This window comes from Mesocricetus auratus, unplaced genomic scaffold (genome assembly GCF_017639785.1).
Source record: "Mesocricetus auratus isolate SY011 unplaced genomic scaffold, BCM_Maur_2.0 Super-Scaffold_15014, whole genome shotgun sequence".
Classification (NCBI taxonomy): Eukaryota; Metazoa; Chordata; class Mammalia; order Rodentia; family Cricetidae; genus Mesocricetus; species Mesocricetus auratus.
Window position 1 is genome coordinate 32,312,696 of NW_024429186.1, and position 14,475 is coordinate 32,327,170.

Below are 14,475 nucleotides of genomic sequence, written 5' to 3' on the forward strand. Positions count from 1 at the left end.
CTCTGGGATTCATCCCGATCCCTGCCTTCCTGACCCCTTGGGAGTTAGTAAAAGGCCCCAGCCCAGAGTCTCTTCAGTGTCCCGCCAGAGTCTGAGAACACACTGCTCTCAAGAGCCACTTTGATTGAGGCCACATTTTTGAGTTTCCATATAAGACAGGCATCTGGGTTAGCTGGAAAGTTGGCAGCTGCCTCATCAGGCTTGGCACTGGCTGTCAACCCCAAGGCCCCTTTGCTGGGACGGGAGGGGTTGGCGCTTGGCCCCAGACCTGCAATGGTGGCCTCCAGCTGTTTGCCACGAGAATATCTTTCCACGTGCCTAACCTGGAATGAGTTTACCTCCCTGGTTCTCCAGGGACTGCAGACTCTGTCCCTCTGTCCTTCAAGAAGGACAACATCTTGTGGACATCAATGCCTGCCATTTGCTGAAGCATCACTTTACCTGCATTGTCTCATTTAATTTGCACAAGCACAGCCTGGGGATCTTGAAGACCATTTAAGAGATGGGAAAACACAGCCCCAGGAAGGCTGAAGATCCCGTCTAAGATTGCAGAAAGAGGATTGCAAGTAAAACTAGTACTTAAAGCACAGTGCATCTCATCCTCGGATGGCCCAGATTTTATTGTCCTAGGAAAACCTGGACCTACTTGCAAGAGACACAACCTAGGGGACTAGACGGGGGGGGGGGGTTGAGAGTATGTGCACCGTCTTCGTATTTCTTTTGTTGTTCTTTTTTTGTTTGTTTGTTTGTTTTTTTGTATCAGCCTCATATTTCATGAGTTTCTTGTGGATGAAGGATCATGACCATCAAAATTGGCAGGCAGGCAGGTTGGCAGCATGTAACCCAGGCCTAAGTGTTAATGGAGGCATGCTCAAATAATTGCCCTATGTAGAAGGAGGGAGGCTGTTTCTGAGGGGTCCTGTGAAGAAAAAAAGGTGAAAGTGTAGATGTTTCTGGAAAGCAGAGCTCAACTTGAAACTGAGCAAATGGGTGCAACTTACTAGAACCTGCAAATGCCCAGCAATAAAATGTCCTGTGCCTGAAGACGCAAGGAGCCTCCGTGCAAGAGGCTCATCTATCAAGGACAGGTGTTTCAGAGGTAGGGAAGCAGCCTAACTTGAGAGGATGGGTGCCTATGTGTGTGGTTGAAGACTTATTGGAAGCTCACAAGACAAAAGCTTTGTCCCATGAAGGGTGTTACGGGGGTGTAGTTCTGTGATGTCAGTCCTGGGGAAAGTTGGGTCTGTGAGGATTTGGGGAGGTCTGGAGCAGAGAACCTTAGGGCAAGTCACAGCAGCAATGAAAAGGCCTTCATATTGCAATGGATGCTAATGATGCTTGCAGGTGTCATGGAATACCATGCCCCTTGTTCAGAAGGACCTGAAGTCTAGGTCCGTCTTCTCCTGCCTCCTGCCTCTGGTGCCCTGTAATTTACCGTCTGTAGGTGGATTTCTGGAGCTCTGTGATTCACTGTCTGTAGGTGGATTTCTGGAGCTCTGGCTCAGGCATTTAAAAGCTGGAGGACCTTAGCTTGGGGGACAGCTGTACTGGGGTGGGGTTTTTCTCATCTCCTAGACCTGGGTTGAGACACCAGTCCCCTGTCCTGGAGAAATGGGTTTTACTGAATTCCAGTGAAGCTGAGCAAGTATCATCTCTGGCTGGGTGGTGTTCTGAGGGTGTCTTCCAATGGATTTGAAGTCGCCTGGGAATTGTGTCCCAGGCTTAGCTAGCTCGCCCCCCTGTTTTGCAGGGATGGGACTGTGATATGTGGAGTCTCTGGCCTACTCCAGGAAGGGCTGGAGCATTAGAGCCCAGACCGTGTGAGGGAGGGTCTGCCCAGAGTCCTCTCTACCTTCATGTTTGTAGTGACATTGACCTCTCTGAGGAAACAGATAGGGCCATCTTTGAGGGAAATGTCTATTCTCGTTGAGGGGAGCCATGGCACTTGACCAAAGAGAAAGTCCAAATTGTGGACAGTATGATCATTGTTACAAAATGGTGGCTTTTGTGTTCAGGGACTTACATGCTCATTTAGAGTTTGCCATGATTCCACAAGAGTTTGCCATCTTCGCTATCAGCTACTTCCTGTTGCTGTGGTAAAACACCGTGGTCAGAAGCAGCTTAAGGGGATAGGAAGGAAAAAGAGAAGGGGAGGAAGGAGAGGTTAGGAGGGAAGGATCGGGGAGGGAAAGAGGGAAGGAGGAAAGGAAGAAGGAAGGGAGGGAGGGAGGGAGGGAGGGAGGGAGGGAGGGAGGGAGGGAGGGAGGGAGGGAGGGAGGGGTAGGGGAAGGAAGGAAGGGGCAGGGAGTTTTGAAGTTCTGTTCGACAGCCATTGTTTCAGCAAAGTGAATCTTCACAACATCCTTACAAACTAAATTTCTGTCCCCACTTCTACGCTGAACTACCAGCTAAAAGAGAGGAAGAAATGTGCTCCAAATTGGAGTGAAGTCAGGAATTAATTGTGTGTCTGGCTCCCACACCATTTCTACCAGACGAGTGAAGTTTCACTGCAGCATACCCACCTGCCTGAGGTGTGCAAACCTGGGGCCAGACTCCAGCCAGTTCCAAAGCCCAAGCTTGAGTCTATTCTCTGGGGAAGCGATGCTTCAGGCACCCTCCATGTTCCCTGCTGTGGGCATCTGTCATCACAGGCCAACACTGGCATAGTGTGAATAACCCTGTGGCCAGACATGTCTTCACTGTCTCCTCCCGGCTCTGCCTGGGGAACCAGGGCCAAAACTGTCTCGGCAATTAGTTTGTCTTTGTTGAGGACTCCTCGGGAGTCCCAGAAGCTGAGGGATGGAATGAGCAGGGTTACACAGACTACAGCCATGGGTGTTCTGTTCTTTTACCCCATCTGTGAGTAGCAGGAAGAGCAGGAGATGGGCAAAGGCAAAGGCAGGGACCAGAGATGCCCAGAGCCACACAGCCCTTTTTCTATATCAGAAATACTACCCATACCTGCCTTACATGGTTTAGATGTTTACAGTTTCAAGTCGATTCTGACTGGGCCCTTCAGAGATCTTTTGGTTTTGTCAGGTGTCAGAACACAAACTGTGAGGACCCAAAGCTTCCCCCATGCCTTTGACATGGCCACTGGAGCCACACTCATTTTTATGCCTGTGTGGATTTTGTTTGTTTGTTTGTTTGTTTTTGTTTTTGTTTTGAGACAGGGTTTCTCTGTATTGTTTTGGAGGCTGTCCTTGAACTTTCTCTGTAGATCAGGCTGGCCTTGAACTCACAGAGATCCGCCTACCTCTGCCTCCTGAGTGCTGGGATTAAAGGTGTGCGCCACCAATGCCCGGCTGCCTGTGTGTGTTTTATCTGCTTGTTTGTCTGCATGCAGTGCCTGAGGAGGCCAGGAGAAAGTGCTGGATCCCAAGGGCTGGAGTTACAGATGCTTGTAAGCCTCCCTGTTGGTTCTGGAATTGGATCTTCTGCAAGAGCAGCAAATGCTCTTAACCTGTGAGCCGTCTCTCCAGCCACCTGTAGCCACTGTCTCTTTCCAGATCTCCGGATCCCACTCCTCCTTGGAGCTGTTGTTACCTTCCTGACGTGGTGCGGCTGTTCATGTTTCCCTCTGATGACTCTGGGTGGTGATTCTGTATGCTGTGCACTTGTCAAACAGCCTCATCCTGACACTTTGTATCCCTTCCTTTTCCTGATCCCTGAAAACAAAGTGGGGGAAGGTCCTGGGAATGGTGGTAGCCTTCGTGCCCGGCTGACATCTTCCTATAGCCTCCATTAGATCCCATGATTGGTGCATTTGTTTATCTGAAGCAGCAGATGGCTCTGAGTCTCAACTCTGTTAGCTAGCCTTCTGGCATTCATAATGCCAGCTCCATCCACCCCCTGGCTGACCTTAAGCATGCTTCCAGCTTGTGTCTGCTTCCATTCACTAATCTACGAAATGGGGTGAGAATACTAAGTACCCCAAGGGCTGTTATGAGAGTTAAATACATTGCTATGTAAAGCCTTTACAATAGGGTCTCACCGGCTGCAAGTCTGTTTTGGGATTTGCTGTTATTTGTTTCCACTTGGTCTGAGTGTCCAGATTGCTACAGGTACTGGGCACTAGAGATGGAGTCCCTGTCCTCACAGAGCTTTTGCTCTAGGAGGGAGACAGATAAGCAGGGTAGTGGCCACAACACATGTTAAATGCTGTGAGCAAGGAAGGCTGGTACCCTAAGAACATGCAGGAGGGACACCTGCCTCCCTCACCCCCATAAGTCAGTGGCTGCTGAATCCTCACCCCAGGCCTCATGGCCATTTGAACTTCTGCTCCTTCTCCCAAGGAGATTTAAACTGGTTTTTCAGGACTGGAGCTGGACTAGGCTTCACAGAAGCTAAGAACTATCCCTTATGGGTCGTTCTGGAAGGTTGAGAAAAGGTATGGAAATATATGGAAACACCTAGTTTGACGTGGAGATCGTTGGCCAAAACTGGGAGAGCCGCTAAAGATAGTAGCTGGGGCTTTAGAAGCACTGCCGATTCACTGTTTCTCTTCAGCCCAGTGAGAGGAGAGCCTCCTTCCAGGGCAGGGGCGCCACTGCAGAGGAAGCCCGTGCTTCTGTGCCCTAGCCGGGTCCTCTCAGCGTACACGGCTGGGGCTCCCAGGGTTTTCTTCAGGTCCCAGCAGCTGCGGCTCCTCTTGTTCACAGCTCTAGCCTAGCTCTCTCCCCTCCTCTCCCAATTGCCCAGAACTTCTGCTCCCTCTTGACGTCTAGGAGGGACATCTATATGCCCTGGCCTCTGGCATATTGAAACCTGCCTGAGCAGGTGCCCCCTTTCTCGCCTCCTCCTCCTCTCCTTCCTTTCCTCTCCCTTCCCTCTCTCTGTCTCTCTGTGTGTCTCTGTCTCTGTCTCTCTGTGTGTCTCTGTCTCTGTCTCTGTCTCTCTCTCTTTCTGGCCTTTGTGGCAGAAGTCTGCGTTCGACCGACTCAGCTCCTGCCAGCCCTTTTATCTCCTGAGCTGCGCTTTCCTGCTCTGGGGATGAAAACCTCCTGACGGTTACTGTTGTGGCCTAGTGTCCTCGGTCCTCAGACGTCACACAAACACTGACTCAGCATTACTCCCCAGCCCTGGCAAGTCCTCTGCATCATCCTCCCCCGCCTTCTGCTCTCCGTAACGTCTGCTGCCTGCATGCAGTCTGCCAGCCTCTCTCCTGACAATGTCTTCTCATTCTCATTCTCATTCTTCTCATTCTCCCCTCCCATCTGTCCTGAGTACATACTATCAGGCCCCAGGCCGGGGACATGTCTGTCCCCAGCTTCACTCCCACCCTTCCATCTGACACTCAGTGTTTCAGAATCCACACTTATCAATCTGAGTGGTGTCCTAGTCCAGACCTTCAGCCTCACGTGAAGCTTCAGAGAAGATGGGTCATGTCATTAAATCTTAGGACCTCAACTTATATTTTTTAGTAGTAAAGAGAGCATTACGCTTTATCGGTTACCGTACGTCCACACTTGATCTGTCCATATGTCAGGCCGTTACATGTCTTGCTTGGAATGCAACATGTCCTGGGTGGGGTTTCCAGGCAACTGGCACTCCATGTGTTTGACTTTGTCGTGTTACAGTGACTGTGGTTCCTATTGCTCTGCTTCCTGGACTTGGATAGTGCCTGGTGTTAACTAAATAAGTTTTGACAGAGCAAATGAATGACTCTAGAACATTCCTCCTGAAAGCCTGTGATCCCAGGAGACTGCTAATGACATAATGATAAGCAATCATGAAAAGCATAGCACCAACACTTCTTATAACAACACGTCATCAGCAGAGTACATGGTAAAAACGATGGCCTGTCATATATGACCTGACATGTGCAGCAAAAGCCAATTGGCCAAGAAGACCATGTGAGATGCAAAATTCTGTCTGTTCCCATTGATAACAAACCTCGCCCTAAGTGCCATGAGAAGGAGCTGATAAGCAAAAGCTACACACTTAGAAACACATTTGTAGGTCAGGCATGGTCACACAACACACCTAGATTCTTAGCGTTTGGGAGACTGAGGCAGGTGGGGATAAAGAGTTTGAGTCTGCACTACACAGTGAGACCTTGTTTATATATATATATAAAGAGGTGGGGCAAGAAGAGTTGGGAATTTAGTTTAGTGTTAAGTACGAAACCCTGAGTTCTGTCTTCAGCACTAAAAACAAAACGTGTAAAAAAAGAACCAAGACACTCAAACTTGGCTGTGCAATTAAAGCATCAGTCTTTCCTCCTCCTCTTTTTCTCTGAGAGAGAGAGAGTCTCACTGTGTAGACTAGAATGTTTTTTGAAATCACAGAAATCTGCCTGCCCCTGTCTCCTGATAAAGGTGTGAACCCCCATGCCCAGAAAAATTGCATTAATTTTTAAATATTTCCTTTTATCTTCAATTATGCCTCTGTGTTGGCATGTGCACCTGAGTGACCTATGGAGGTCAGTAGAGGGCGTTGGACCCCCTGGAGCTAGAGTATCAGCTCCCTCTTCCCTCGTGTGGCTCCTGGGGACTGAACTCAGATTGTCAGGTTTGGTGGCAAGTGTGTTGAGCCACTGAGCTGACTCATCGTCTCTCTTTACTAGCTTAGGAATTACGAACTCAAGCTGCCCCTCCCCTCACCTCCTTCTGTCACCAATGCTGGGGATCAAACCCAAGATGTGGACACATCCACAGGACTGTCGCACTAAAACAATGTAGATGTTTTCCTTTTCCTATTTAGTATCAATAGGGGCTTTTTGTCTCTGTGATGTAAGAGGGATGTTGTGGAATCAAAGCAGGATGTGTGTTAGCATGAAAATACTGATACCGTTTCCTTGTTGGCCAATCTTCATTCAGACGCCTCCCGTGTATCTATAGTCGTCTCCAAATGCAAAGTTAATAAAACAAACAAAGCATGTCTGACCATATGTTATGTTGCAAAAGGCGAATGTGGTAGAATGTATACTGCATATAGTAGTATAGCTGTATATGTGGTTGAAAACTCAGATGAGAAATTATTTTTTTAGCATTTCAAAAAACAAATTATTTTTGTTACATGAGACGGGTCTTGTACTCTGTCTCAGGATGGCCTTGAACTTGAGGTGATCCTGCTGCTTCATCCTCTTTGGTGCTGGGATTATTGGTATAAAGTATTACTTCAGTGTCTGGAGATATTTTCTTACTGAAATATGTGTGTATATATATATTATACACAACATGATATTTTGAAATAAGAATACATTGTACAATGGTTAACCTAAAACAAAAAACAAGGTGGAAAGCAAAGAAGACAGTCTACACTGACTTCTGTCCTATCCATGCATCACACCACAGGAACATATGCATATGCCACATACACACACACACAAATATGTGTGTTGCTCTGCATTGATAGGCACGTTAATCGGCTCAATCATATTTGTGTGTGTTAAGGGGAAGGGTGAGACTGCTTAAAATCCCAGGGATTTTCAATATGTAATGCCTTGTTATTAGTTATTGTCGCCATGTTGGGTAGTAGGTCTCTTGAACTTTTTCCTCTCGTCTGAACTTTAATTTGTTCATTTATTTTGTCTGTGTTCATGCCATGCATGTGGGTGTGGAGGTCAGAGGATAACTGTGGAGCTGCTTCTCTTGTCCCAGTCTGTGGGTTCTGGGGCTTGAACTCAGGTCATCAGGCTTGGCAGCAGGCTTTAGCTGCTGAGTTATCTTACCTGTGCTGAAATTCACACCCTTAGACTACCAACTCCCAAGCTACTCCCGCCATTTCCCTCTTTGGTTCTGTAGGTTTGCCTTTCCCAGATTCCGCACAGATATGAGATCCGGTTACATTTGTCTTTCTGTGCCTTCACTCAATATTGCCTTCAAAAAAAGCAAGGCAAGCCAGGAGGATCTCAGTGAGAGCAAGGCAGAACAGATGCCGCAGATGTTTGGAGGAACTCAGGCTACTTAGCTCATGGGATACCCGAACCGTGACCACTTGGTAGATGAGCTCAAAGGCCTCCCATGAGACCTGTCTATATCTTCATTCCTCAGCCTTCCCAGTGATAGAAAATGGTCAGCTGGAGTGTCCCCAAGGGTACAAGAGACTGAACCTCAGCCACTGCCAAGGTAAGGATGACCCAAGGGCTGGATGAAGTGGGGGGGTGGCAGGGGGCATGATTATGCCTGCTAATCTGGGTAACACACACCCCAGAAGGGATGAGCACCTGTTGCTGCCTGGTAGGCCTCTGTTGTATACCTTTAAACCCCAGCTTCCGGGAGCTGTGAGAGGGGCTGGTCCTAGATCTTAGAACATCAGCACTTACTTGAGGGTGCTGGGAGACCCGGGGTACTGGGGCCACCCATCCTTACCCACTTCTATTTGAACCATGGCTAGAAACCCTGTTTCCACCAAAGTGAGCTGGTGGGAACCTCTGTAGGCTCCTCCCAACAGAGCACAGTTAAATGGTTGGGTCTCCTTCCCAGATGCCTCAGCCCATAGCCAGGGATAGCGGGGAGGAATAGGCAGCAGGCATAGGTGGGTCATGAAGCCTAATTCTACCCCCATCTTGATGGCCTCTATGATGGATCTGTGGCTCAGCTGAGAGGCAGAGGTGGCCTGCATTAGAGCCCACAGAGGGACCAAGCCTAGGGACAGAGGGAGGGGCCAAGTGACGGCTCCGATGATTTTAGAGCTGTATTGACCTCTGACCTCCTGTTGGTGAATGGTTCTAGAATTGGCAGGATCATCAGGAGCTGGGACCACTTCCCTTCAGAGAACTTCAGTAACTGTGTGGAGAGTTGTCTGTATGGCTTGAGATAAAGCTGGGTTGGAGATAATATTGTCCCAAATGGCCTTGAGGCCCCTTTCTGAAGTTTTCTCCCAGAGAGATGAACCTGTGGAAGCCTTAGTGACATCTGTCTGTGGGATACCGGGCCACAGAAGGGAATTTGACTCAAGGATAAGGAAAGGTCCAGGCCTCAGAACAGACTGCTAGCTCTGGCTAGGTCAGAGTTAAACTCCTTTGGGTACAGTGAACCAGAGTTCCAAGTGGTTGCGAGAACTCTTTTTGTCTTTCATTCTTGGAATTTCAATGAGTTCCCTGCCTGTCCTCCACAGAGCTCTGGGGAAGGTCCCCAAGCTCCAACCCCAGAGTGTCCTGCCCTATTCTTCACCCACATGCCCCCATCCCTATGCCTCTGAAGTTGAGGGTAACGGGAGGATGAGGCCAGGGTGGGTACCACATCCAGTCTGTGCTATAGCTAGGTAAGCAACAATAGGGAAGACCCAGTTCCATGACCAGGAGAACACAGACACCTGGTTAAATACAACCTGAGAAGGTTTTTGGTGGGTGGCATGGGATCCCTGGCAGGATCCAATCCAGGCTGGGAGGACCAAGGAAGGCTTCCTGGAAGAGGCAGCTCTAGGGGTCAGTGAGCATAAATCACCCAGCTGAAGCAGGTGCAGATCTCCCAGGCAGAAGGAGAAGCAGAGGGATAGTTAGGGCTGACTGAAGCATCTGAGGGACACTGGTCACACAGCCTGCATGCACACAGGAGGTGACAGTGTCTCGTGAGAAGCACCTGCTCACCCACAGGCTTTGGGAGGGCCTTGGATGCCGTGCCTTGTTTTAGGGCTCCCTGGAGGAGGTAATGAGGAACCCCGAATCTTCTGAGACACAGGGGAGGCAAATCAGCTCGTGTTTAGATGTGTCTAGGCACAAGCTGAAGGTATATGGCCTGGCCTCCTTTCCTGCTCTCAGTGGTATCACTTAGGTGCCTCTGCTACCAAGAGATGTCTTACTAAGGATGTCCTCTTGGTAGCCATCTTTTGTGGCCTCATCTTGTGTTAATTTCCTCAAGGCCTGAGGATGAGCAGTGGTGCTGATGGCACTGGGTTACCTAAATTACACCCTGCTATGGAAGCCAGTGCTGTTCACATAATGTTTCATGTTCACCATCAATATGGCAACCATAGTCACCAACAGAGGAACCATCACCAAGATGTCCCAACTTGGAGCTCAGAGTACAAGGGTTTGAGCTCCCATTTTGCAACACAAGTTTAGACACCAAGACAAAGCTATTGTCCTTCCTTATCTGAGGGTAGACAGGAGCCTCTGCTGGTCCTGGGGGGTCATGCAGTCTGTTTTGTGCAGGGGGTACCAGACACATGCATTTCTACCCTCCTGCTGACCTCTACTTCTTCCTCCCCAGCCCTTCAACTCTGTCCCCCCAGCCTCCTTCTTCCTGCCCCCTACACGCCCACCCTGCGGAACTGCTCAGGAGCTCTTGAAGAAAGATAACCACAAGGGAATTAGTTGCCTGTCTGCCACCCTCCAATCTGAGCAGTATTGTCTGTTTCCTCAGTCCCCGTGCCACTTGCCAGAGTCACCAAGAGCTGAGTCACTCTGGGCAAGTTACTCCCCGAGCTTTTCGTCATCTATAAAACGAGGACAGAAGAACCAGATAAAACTGTCTGTAAGGCTAAAAGGGGTGTCATCCTCAAATACCCAAAGAGCATGAAGCACACAGTAGGCACTCCATAGATGTTAGCGTTCAAGCTAAGATGGCTACTATGTGCAAGTTAGTGCTGCGGTTTACAGTTTTTCTGTTTAATTATCCTGTCAGCACGGTCAGGTGGTTGTTATCACGATCCCTGTTTTGTGAGTGAGAAAACCAAGACGCACGGAGAGATCCCACACTGAATGTGTGCAGCCCCCCCCGCCATCATCTGGCCTCAGCTGGATTGACATTCCTCACCCCTGCAGATATCAATGAGTGTCTGACCCTGGGACTGTGCAAGGACGCAGAATGTGTGAACACCAGGGGCAGCTACCTGTGTACCTGCAGGCCTGGCCTCATGCTGGATCCATCGAGGAGCCGCTGCGTGTGTGAGTGATGGTGGGGCCGGGGTGAGGAGCCCCCTCCAGGGGCACAGTGCAGGCCCAGAGCGGCAAATCTCCCAAGGCCTCACGGCCTCACGCCGAGGGCCAGTGTCTGCTGTCAGCTTGGAGTTGGGACTGGAAGTTGCCTCCTCACTCTCTACTGGCTTTTCTTCTAAAACTTTTCAAGGATTCATGTTTTTCTGTTTTGTCTTTCTCTCTAATCATTTCCATCCTTTCTGCTGTCCCATTGCCTTTGAAAGTGTGTGTTATCTCTTTGAACTGTCTGGCCGAATCATAGATGCTAATTAATCTACTGCCCTAGCTTAGCAACATGGCCAGTCACATGGCTGCTGCTTTGTTTTTTTTTAATGTGTACAGGTGTTTTTTTTGCATGTTTGTCTGCGTAATATGTGTGTGCCTGGTGTCTGCAGAGGCCAGAAGAGAGCATTTGATCCCCTGAAACTGGAGTTACACATAGTTGTGAGCTGCCGTGTGGGTACTGGGATTCAAATCCTGGACCTCTGGAAGAACGGCCAGTGCTCTTGACCACTGAGCCATCTCTCCCGCCACTGAGTGATATTTTTATGTGCATGGTAGAGTGGTGTTACTGCTGTATCCTGGCGCCTTTGCATTACTCCATGGTCCTTTTTGCATGCATCTCCACAAACACGAACACATACATATCATGAGTTGTGACTTGCATTGTGCACGTGTGTATATTCCCACATAAACTCCAGTGGCCTCTGTGGTTCCCAGCTGACAGAGGCCCAGGGTGGCAGGTCCTTCCTCACCCCCTGGCAGTAGCGCTGAGTCCACAAGAAAGGCTTGAGCAGAGCACAATGAAAACAGTCCCTAGGGACCTCAGGAACAAGGCCACCTCTGGCTCACAGAGCTCTCTGGCTGGCAGACAAAGTGCCCGCTACTGGATATGGGAAGGCCATAGGAGAAACCAAACTCTGCTGTCACCCAGAGGTAGTGGCCTGTAGAAACGGTGGCTGGACCCGACATCTCAAGGGACAGGAGGCAGTGAGAGTCCAGAGAGTAGGAGAACCAGGATGGGGAGAACACATCGGTCTGCTTATGGTGGCAAGAATACGTAATCAAGGCCCCAAGGACCTTATAGTCTTTCCTTTTCCATGTCACTTGAGGTTCCTTTATCAGGCTGGGTGTGGTGGTGCATGCCTTAACCCCAGCACTCTGGAGGCAGGGGCCAGCCTGGTCTACAGAGTGATATCCAAGTTAGCTAGAGCTCCATAGCAAAACCCTGTCTCAAAACAACAACAATGACAAAACCAAACCAAAACAAAACTTTCTTTATGAGGGTGCTTAACACCCAACATGTCTGAAGGCCAGGAAGACATTCCAATGCGGCAATATGGAGAAGCAGGGAGACTGTCTTTATTTTCTCTTCCTCCCAAAATCTCCTCCCTCCAGCTTCCTCCAAGGATTCATTCATTCACACACACACACACACACACACACACACACACACACACACACACACAGATGGAGAAGGCAAGCTGGTGACTTCCTGTCACCCGACTAGGACAGTAAAATCATCTCTGATCGCTGGTCCAGCTTCCTTATACCCATCTTGGGATCAAAGCAATAGAGCCTGTTTCCACAGCAGCGCAAGGGAAGTGGCCACTGCAGGCAGAGATGCCCCTGCGGATGCAGGGCTCGGGGAGTGATGGATGTGACCTTTGGCAGGGCATTCGAGTGTGCCTTGCTGTATTTCATCCCATGACCCCGTGAAGAAGGGTTCTTTAGCTGGGAGTCACAGGAACCTGACTCCCACTGCTTTAACTGATGAGCACAACTAGGAAGCAAGAGAGGGGACAAATGTGACAGTGTAGGTTGGATCCAGGTCTCCATGGTGCCCTAGGGAGTCTCTTGCTACTTCCTGTGTTGGTTTTCTAGCCCCTTTCAGAGGTGGCTTCCACAAGCCCTCGGCTCTCAGCCTTGGACTCCCAGTCTGAACATGGGCACTTATTCTTTTAAAGTATTTTGTGTACATCAGTCAGATCCCTTGATAGATGGCTGTCAGCCACGTGTGGTTTCCGGGAATTGAACTCAGGACCTCTGGAAGAGCAGCTAGTGCTCTTATCCACTGAGCCATCTCCCCAGCCCCAGGCACCTGTTTTCTAATAATACAAGTCCCAAGCTGAGCAGTAGGGGGTTTACTTTCTCAAGTGCCTGTCCCTGTCCCAATCACTGTGACCAGGGGTATCAGTGTCAGTCCTTCGATCTGAAAGTGGCTCTGGGGGAAGGGGAGGGGAGAGGGAGGAGTAGCGCCTGTAGAGAACGAGTCTTTTCTATAGCATTAGCACACATGCAAGGTAAGCCCAAGTGCCCAAAGTCCACGGTACACCACCATCGTTACTCTACATTAAGGAAACCCAGGCCCAGGGAGCTACGTAGCTCAGCAGGCAGCAGATAATTCCCAGGACTCCTCAGAATCATTAATTCTCAACTTTGACTGTTGTTCTTAGCATCCCTCTGTCCTCTGACAGTCTGGTTTGCCCTCTAAAGATTTAAGTCTATTTCAACCTGGTTGGCCATATCTTTTTCTACCGAGATAATAAGCAAGAGACTGTTTTTTAATATTCACTTGCTTTTAGCTCCACAGGATTCATGGATTCAATGGTTTTTTTTCTCTTTTTCTGTCTTGTGTATGTGTGTAGTGCTGTTAATGAAATCCAGGGCTTTAGGCATGCCAGGCAAGGGCTCTACCACTGAACTACACACCAGGATTCAGAACTCAGTTGTTTGATTACATGAGCCGTCCATGCATCAACTCAACATGCATTATGAAGCAACCATATACACCAGACACATGGATGACTCTGGGTGACAAAGATGACCCAGACGAGGTCCCTGTCCTCAAAGCTCTCCAGCACGCCTTGGGTACTCAGCTTGTCTCATCTCCCCAGAAAGACTTTGTGACCCACAGAGCACACTGGGAGCCTTTAGAAAACACTCTAAAGGCAGCAGGTGGAGACAAACAACTCTGTCCCAGGTCCTGCTCGCACATAAGGGTGGGATCCTAGGGCCAAGTCAGGTAGCCGCCAGGAGCACATGTAGGAGTATTCCACGACAGCCATCCGCCCTAAGGTTCTTGTGAGCATCTGAGCTTGCGGAGTGAGACGTGAGCCAGGCTAGTCTCGGTGCCTGGGGCTGAGCATCTGAGCTTGCGGAGTGAGGCGTGAGCCAGGCTAGTCTCGGTGCCTGGGGCTGACCCCACCTCTGTCCACTGCCTACCATGCTTTTTCCTCCCACTGGCCACCTGCCCGTTCCCATGTGTCCTGTCTGTTGCAGCGGACAAGGCTGTCTCCATGCAACAGGGACTATGCTACCGGTCCCTGGGGTCTGGAACCTGCACCCTGCCCTTGGTACATCGGATCACCAAGCAGATATGCTGCTGCAGCCGTGTGGGGAAAGCCTGGGGCAGCAAGTGTGAAAAGTGTCCCCTGCCTGGCACAGGTAACTCCATCCTCGCCCCAGCCCTGGCCAATAGGATACTTCCTCAAAGTCAGCGGCCACTTCCCAGGCTGGGTAGACCCCTTCCAGCCAGAGAGCTCAGTCCACACTTCCATGTTCCAGACCTGGGACTCCCCTTGCAGCCACAATGTCTTGTCCCCTTGAGG

General features: G+C 49.8%; 1 protein-coding gene across 8 annotated transcripts in view; it reads left to right on the plus strand.

Moving 5' to 3' along the window:
* The window catches only part of Ltbp2 (latent transforming growth factor beta binding protein 2), a 98,884-nt gene that overhangs the window by 59,489 nt on the left and 24,920 nt on the right, over positions 1-14,475 (plus strand). For all 8 annotated transcript variants that reach the window (XM_040742759.1, XM_040742760.1, XM_040742756.1 and 5 more), the window contains 3 exons: positions 7,998-8,072; positions 10,712-10,834; positions 14,147-14,311. In XM_040742759.1, the coding sequence (XP_040598693.1) occupies positions 7,998-8,072; positions 10,712-10,834; positions 14,147-14,311 (363 nt within the window). The remainder of the gene's footprint in view (positions 1-7,997; positions 8,073-10,711; positions 10,835-14,146; positions 14,312-14,475) is intronic.